General features: G+C 30.2%; 1 protein-coding gene across 1 annotated transcript; it reads left to right on the top strand.

Moving 5' to 3' along the window:
* The first annotated feature begins 491 nt into the window (after positions 1 to 491).
* Positions 492 to 1,183, top strand: LOC120203342 (UDP-galactose/UDP-glucose transporter 4-like). The gene is made up of 3 exons (XM_039203655.1): positions 492 to 602; positions 735 to 836; positions 1,049 to 1,183. The coding sequence occupies exons 1-3, from the start codon at positions 492 to 494 to the stop codon at positions 1,181 to 1,183; spliced, it is 348 nt and encodes a 115-aa protein (XP_039059586.1).
* The last annotated feature ends 6,768 nt before the right edge of the window (positions 1,184 to 7,951 follow it).

The raw sequence follows: 7,951 nt of genomic DNA, 5'->3' as shown, positions 1-7,951 counted from the left end.
CTATTTTCAATTGTTTCTACATCTAAAACTTACATGTGTTTGGATTTATGTCCATAGACGGTAATTATTAGCAGTCGTTCCCATAGTGTTTTTACCTGCATTATTGAGAGCACATGGGAAAAAGACTTGTATATTTGTATTACTTGTTTGTAAAAATAGTTTCTATGTATTTCTATTTTCATTGCTTTCACATGTCAATGCCTTTGGTCTAGTGATTCAGATTGCTTTCTTCAGTTAACTGTCTTTTTTTATTTAAATTATTTTTTTACTATGACAATCGATGTGTTATTTTTTTATTGCAGGAATATGTTTATAATAGGCTTTCAATTCAGGATTTTTCTTCATAATTTCTCCTATTTTATTCCTTCTAATTTTGGTTTTTTCTTGACTTAAAATCTTTGAAACATTTCAAATATGGATGATATTTTACTTTTATACAAGGATTTGTTTACCTGATATTGATACGGCTTCAAGGGTTTATTTTGAAACAAATGGTGTATCCATGGAAGACATGTGAAACTATCTGGTGTTCTCATGGACTAATCAAGGGTTCATTGGTTTACCTTAACTGTCCTGTCCAATTTATGTTTAAATCTACAAAGGTAACTATCCATGAATCCAGGAACAACACAGGTTTAGTCTTAAAAATTCTCTTTCTTTTTTGTTTGAAACTTGGAATAAATAAGAAAATGAAGTAGTGGCAATTTTTATGAATATGGATGATTTGTTTACAGATGGAGATGCTATTTTGCTCAACGGTAGTTGGGATTCCTTTCTTACTTGAGCCAATGGTTCTAACTAGAGAGATCTTTAAGGCATGGAATTCTTGTTCTCAAGTAAGCAACAATACCCTTTTTTTTATTATATTGATTGACTTCTTTCTTGCACCCCTTGACCTCTTGCATTGCCAGGGGCGGGGCTGCATGAAATAATATATCTGACATTGAAGATTTAATGTGTTCAGATTCTTATTTTCTGTATCGTCAGGTTTATTTCTTTCACTTAAATTTAATGTGTTCATATATCTGACATTGAAGATTTAATGCAGAAATCCAAAGGTGAGGAGACTGGCGAGCACACTCTAGCAATGCTTAAGGCAGAGAAAGGAGTAGAATCACCACTTCACAATGAGAAATGGTTGTCTGTCCAGCTAAAGCAAGAACTAGCATATGCAGAGGCTTAACGCAGACCTGTACAAGGTATAATTTTATTAATTTATTCTTAAATTAAATTATTTATATAATTTATAAATATAATAATAATATTTAAACTGTAAACTATAAAATATTATAAGAATATACTAATTTAAATTATATCAGGGGTTTGCTGATCAGTTTTATTCACTCCTTTTGACCATCACTGTTGAAAGTAAAATCATTCATGGTTAAGTTTAGAACTCCTATTGTGAAGGTATTACTGGCTAGAATTCACATGTTCAATATTTTGCTGCAAGCTTTCTTGTTATTTATGCTCTCTCTTTTTTGCACAGGCTTCTCACATGGTTAACAATATGAAGGAAGAGATACCATATTATTCCATGTCGGAGTACCATTCTTGGAAGGAAAGTTTGGGTGGTAATACAAAGGGCTAGATCATTAAGTATCGTTTTTTATTTCTATCCCTTTATTTTTTTATTCTGCATATATGAAATGAATATGCTTTTGCTTCATATATTAGACAAAAGAAATGAAAAACAAGATGCTTTGTTTTTATCCTATCATGATCCTTGATATGTGTAATATTTAGAGAAAATATAGAAAGACTATGAGGTTAGAAATGCATGTGTTTCCGCATATTTCATATATCTTGATTATTTCTTTTCTCAATCTTGTACATGTGTGTGCCTATGAAAGCATGCAAGCTGGCCTGTACCGGCTTAAGCAAGTGCAATGTGTCAACTCTTGCTACTGCATCAAACATTGAATTGGAGCTGCAGATAACTCCATGGAATCTAAGTGGCAATTTTGTTGCATGTACAAGCCAGGTAAAATGTTTCTTCTACTAGTAAGAAAGTACTAATGTTTTTGCGTTTCAAATAGGCTATAAATCAAGAAAATCACATATTTTGAAGCTGACATTTCCAATCATATTCTATAAAATTATATTAATATATTCTTAAATTAAATTAATTTAGATTATTCTAATATTATTTAAAATATTTTTATAAAGCATTTTTCGTACATTGCTTATAGTGTTTTGATTTGTTTCCCTTATTGAATGGTTTTCAAACTTTGATTTATTAATTTATTCTTAAATTAAATTAAATTATTTATATAATTTATCAAAATCATAATATTAATATTTAAACTATAAATTATAAACTATAAATTATTATATATTTGTTTTTTGGGGATTAAAATTTTTTGTGCTTGAAATGCTGGCATTGGGGGCTTAATATACGGGCTTTGTTATCATCCTTAATGTACTTTTAGATTGAAACCTTAATTAATGGCATGCAATTGCTTGTTCTTTTTGAGATTTTTCATAGTTCCTATGCAGTTTCCGCCCAAATTCCTAAAAACTTGATTGTTTGTGTAAATTTCGTTAGAGGAGTAAAGTTTCTAGGTAGTTGAGGATTTGATCGACTAATGATATGTAATTTGAAAGTTGACTCTTATACTTTTTTTCAGGATGGTCATAGTTCGGACAATTTAAAGCAAAATACTATTGATTTTACTGTTTTTGTGAGTTCCTAACCTTTTCTTTGTAAGATGAAAGAATTGCTTTTAAAGTATTATGTTTATGCTAGTAACATGGTGGCATAATCACTGTAGATGTTGATTCATTTTGAATTGTTAAGATTGGACCCTCTTTTGTTAGATTTTTATTTGTGTTGACGGAATTTTGTTTGCAACAATCTAAGTTTCAAACAATGCCTGGTTCTATTATCACCAGGAATATCCTTTCAAATGTTCTTTCATAAGAGAGAAACTTTTGTCAACAATGTCTGATTAAGTAAATAGTTTATCATAAATGTTAGTATCATTTAACGATATTTCTAGAAACCTAGAAATGGAGAAGATCTATAACCGAAAAATGATGTCTTTTTCCTTCTATAGTCCTTTGGACGTAATGGACGTCAGGTATAACTAGAATGTACAAAACACCCCCTCACCACAAATAGGCGACGAGGGTCAAAGCTCAGCTTTGATCCACCACCGGGATACGTTACAGACTTACTTCTTACTATATAATTTCTTTTTCCTGTTAAGCTTCTAGTTCTATTGTTACATAAATATATTGAATTGTGTAAATTAGTCTTTAGTTTAGTTATACATTTGAGGCACTCTTTTCCTCATTTCTATGTTTATTGAGATACATTCCTGTATTTCAATGGATATGAATGGGGTTTCAATGAGATTTCCCTTTCTTATTGAAAAAAGTTTAGTTATGCATTTGCATGAAATCATAGACTATATTGACTAAGATTCTTTTTGAGATAGTGATGTGAACCTATATCTAATAGTTGCATTGATGGCCAAATTTGAAGTTCGAAACTTTCTTATGTTTCAATGGTTTAACATTATTTTTAAGTGAAAATAGTTATGCATTACTGTCAAGTACGGGACAATAAATGTAGTTCATTGCCTAACCCTGACAAGGAGAACACTCGAGACTCGAAATTTGTATTCAATATCAATTCCATTTAAGCTTAATTGAAAATCTATGGTTGAACTTGAAATCCTCTGATACAAAACACATACTCTGAGTATGTCTTGAATGCTTCTGTTTTATATATCTGACATTGAAGATTTAATGTGTTCAGATTCGCATTTTCTGTATCGTCTGGTTTATTTCTTTCACTTAAGTATTGAGTGCATGCAGAAATCCAAAGGTGAGGAGACTGGCGAGCACACTCTAGCAACGCTCAAGGCAGAGAAAGAAGAACTAGAATCACCCCTCCACAATGAGAAATTGTTGTCTGTCCAGTTAAAGAAAAAACTAGCATATGTAGCAGAGGCTTAAAACACATACCTGCACAAGGTATAGTTTTTTCAGATGTATTATGATGGGCCACATAGTTCTTCGACTGTTTTAATTGTATAAGTTTGGAAAAATAACTTAGAAAATTTACTTACTAAATTCCTTTTGCATCTTAGGAGCTCCAATCCGTACGCCCTCAACTTGTCTTTGAGCAGTGAAGATGTTTGGTATACTTGAAACAAGAGAACAATGGTACGTTGCTTATAATGTTTTGATTTGTTTTCCTTACTGATTGGTTTTTAAACTCTGATTTATTAATTTATTCTTAAATTAAATTATTTATATAATTTATAAATATAATAATAATAATAATATTTAAATTATAAATTATAAAATATCATAAGAATATATTAATTTAAATTATGTTAATATATTCTTAAATGAAATTAATTTAAATTATCATTGTTTGATTTAGATAATGATTATCATTGTTTGATTTGGATAATTTATTCTTAAATTAAATTATATAATTCAAACTCGGATTATTAATGTTTGATTTGGATAATGATTATTATTGTTTGATTCGGATTATGATGTGAATTGTGACTTTATAGATTTTAAAGACACGAAGTGTAGATTATGTGAATTATGATGTGAATTGTATAATGTTTGATTCAACGTCTCTCTGTAGAGTGCAATATTTTTTTTGTTAGTTATCTGATTGATTGACATTTTTCTTTGTTTATTGTGAGCATAATTGTTTTGAGATTATTGATTGTATGGTATTTTGTTTGGAAAATGTCTTGTGAAATGTTGATATATCAAACTTAGAAATTAGGCAATGCATTTGGATTATTTATATATTTAATATTCTTACATTCAGATAAAATTAGAATTCTGATGATATATGTTGTCAAGTTATACAAGGATGTCACTTTGGATTCAGTGGCCTCTGCACTTCGGATGATTTGTAAGGTGTACGGGTGCATGATTATTTGCATAATATTCGAACAATGATTATTATTGCTTGTTTTATATTATTATTATTATTATTTTTTGTTTGAAAATGTTATGTGAAATATGTTGATATATCAGATTTAGAATTTATGCGATGCATTTAGATTATTTGTATATGTAATATTTTACATTCGAATTAGATCAAAATTCGAATGAAATATGTTATCATGTTATATTGGGTTTGGATTGATAGGGGAAGTTTAGTGTATTCGCTTGATGTGTTGAATGTCACTTCGAATTAAGTGGCCTTTGTCTTTGTGGCGGACCCTACTTCAGATGGTGTGTTATAGTTAGTGGTTCTATGGAACATACGTTTTGGACAGTAAGGCGTATGAGTGCATTATTGTTTACATAATATTCAGACTGTGATTATCATTGTTTGATTCGATCTATGATGTGAATTGTGACTTTATGCACTTTAAAGACATCGTGTGAATCTTTTTGTCAAGGTGTGTCACTATAGGATGTTATACTTTGTTTGTGAGGTTTCTGATTGACTTACATATTCACTGTTTATTACGATCATGATTGTTTTGCGATTATTTGTTGTCTGATATTTTGTTCGAAAAATGCTACGTGAAATATATTGATATATCAGACTTAGAATTTATGTGATGTATTCGGATTATTTGTATATGTAATATGCTTACACTTAGATGAAATTTGTTATAATGTTTTATTGGGTTGAGATTGATAGTGGAAGTTTCGTGTATTTATTTGATGGGGTGAAATTCACTTCGAATTCAAGGGTTTATGCTTTTGTAGCGAATCCTACTTCGGATGGTCTATTGGAGTTAGAGTGGTTCTGAAAACTTACTCTTCGAACGATGTGTAAGTCATATGGGTGCATGATCATTTGCATAATATTAGGACTGATTAATATTTGATTTGGTTATGATTATTATTGGTTGATATGGACTATGATATGAATTGTGATTTTATGCTTTTTAAAGACATTGTGCAAATCGTTGGTCGTTGTTATAATATTTTCTCACGGTGTATGTTGTATTTTGTTTCCGAGTTATCTAATTGACTGACATTTTTTTGTTTATTATGAGCATGATTTTTTTTTGTTCGAAAAATGTTATGTTAAATATTTTTATATTTCAAACATAGAATTTATGCGGTGCATTTGTATTATTTGTATATGTAATATTCTTCCATTTAGATGAAATATGTTATCAATTTATATTGGGTTGGGATTGATATAGAAGTTTTAGTTTATTCACTCCATAGGGTGAATGTAACTTCAGATTCAGGGGCATATGGCTTTTTGGTGGACCACACTTCGGATGGTGTGTTGTAATTAGAGTGGTTCTCGGACTTTACTCTTTGAACAGTAAGGTGTATGTGTGCTTGATCTTTTGTATAGTATTCAGACTCTGATTATTAATGTTTAATTTGGAATATGTTTTTTATTGTTGTTTCGGGCTATGATGTGAATTGTGATTTTACACTTTAAAGACTGGGAATTGTTGGTCGCTGCTAGAATATTTTGTCAAGGTGTGTATTTATGGGTGTTATATTTTGTTTGTGAGTTATCTGATTAATTAAAATTTTCTTTATTTATTGTGCGCATGATTATTTTGCGATTAATGATTATCTGATATTTTGTTCGGAAAATGCTGTTTGAAATATGTTGATATATCGAACTTGGAATTTATGCGATGCATTTGAATTATTTTTATATTTAATATTTTTACATTTGGATCAGATTAGCGTTTGAGTGAAATATGTTATCATGTTATGTTGAGTCTTGATTGATAGTTCAATGTATTCACTCGACATAGTGAATGTCACTTCAAAATCAGTGGCCTTTGCCTTTGTGTCGAGCCCCACTTTGAATGGTATGTAAGGTGTATGGGTCTATGATTATTTGTATAATATTTCGAATATGATTATCGTTGTTTGATTTTGTCAAGGCATGTCCCTATAGGGTGTTATATTTGGTTTGTGAGTTTTTGATTGGGTGTCATTTTCTTTGTTTATTGCGAGATTGATTGTTTTGCTATTATTAGTTATATTTTGCTCGAAAAACGTTATGTAAATTTGTTAATATATTGTACTAAGAATTTATGCGATGTATTTGAATTATTTGTATATATAATATTCTTACATTCGAATCTGATAAAAATTCGAATGAAATATATTATCATGTTATATAAGGTTTAGATTGATAAGAGAAGTTCAGTGAATTCATATGACGGGGTGAATGTCACTTTGAATTTCGAATTTAATGGTATATGTTTTTGTGACGGACCCCATTTCTGCGATGCATGATCATTTGAATAATATTTCGATTATGCCTATTATTGTTTGGTTCGCCCTTAGAATATTTTATCAATGTGTCTTTATAGGGTGTAATATTTTGTTTGAGTAATTTGATTGACTGATATTTTCTCTATTTATTGCGAGCATGAATGTTTTACGATTATTGATTTTCTGGTATTTTGTTCAGAAAATGCTATGTGAAATGTGTTAATATATCAAACTTAGAATTTATGCGATGTATTCAGGTTATTTGTATATTGGGTTGGGATTGATAAGGAAGACCAGTGTATTTACTCGATGGAGTGAATGTTGCTTCGGATTTAAGGGTATCTGCCATTTTGGTGGATTTCACTTTCGATGGTGTGTTATAATTTCAGTGCTTTTGGGAAACTTAGTTTTTGAATGATGTGCAAGGGTATAGGGGCATTATCATTTGTATAATATTTTGTTGGTCTCTGTTAGAATATTTTGTTAAGGTGTGTGGGTGCATGATTTTTGGTTGATTTGAATAATGATGTATAGGGACAAAGTGTGTTGGTACACCTCTACAAGATGACAACGACGATGACGTTGGCCTACGAACTTGTCGTACTTGACGAGCCCCGCAATATTATCAATCGACCACTCTTGGATATCGTCAAGAACTTAAAAGAGTAGGATCTATTTACACTATGTAAAACTCTTAGTTATACACCTTTTTATTGCCATTTGATTTAGAGAAATCAAAGGTTGAGATCAA

This window comes from Hibiscus syriacus, unplaced genomic scaffold (assembly GCF_006381635.1).
Source record: "Hibiscus syriacus cultivar Baekdansim isolate YM2019G1 unplaced genomic scaffold, ASM638163v2 tig00009840_pilon, whole genome shotgun sequence".
Lineage (NCBI taxonomy): Eukaryota > Viridiplantae > Streptophyta > Magnoliopsida > Malvales > Malvaceae > Hibiscus > Hibiscus syriacus.
This window is presented reverse-complemented; position numbering and strand designations above follow the sequence as displayed.

What these genes read in the sequence shown, in the direction of transcription:
- LOC120203342 (XM_039203655.1), top strand. Translation starts at nt 492, where the DNA reads ATGGTGTATCCATGGAAGACATGTGAAACTATCTGGTGTTCTCATGGA. An exon ending in TTATGTTTAAATCTACAAAG is followed by an intron (nt 603 to 734) that starts GTAACTATCCAT and finishes ATTTGTTTACAG; the next exon opens with ATGGAGATGCTATTTTGCTC. An exon ending in CATGGAATTCTTGTTCTCAA is followed by an intron (nt 837 to 1,048) that starts GTAAGCAACAAT and finishes GATTTAATGCAG; the next exon opens with AAATCCAAAGGTGAGGAGAC.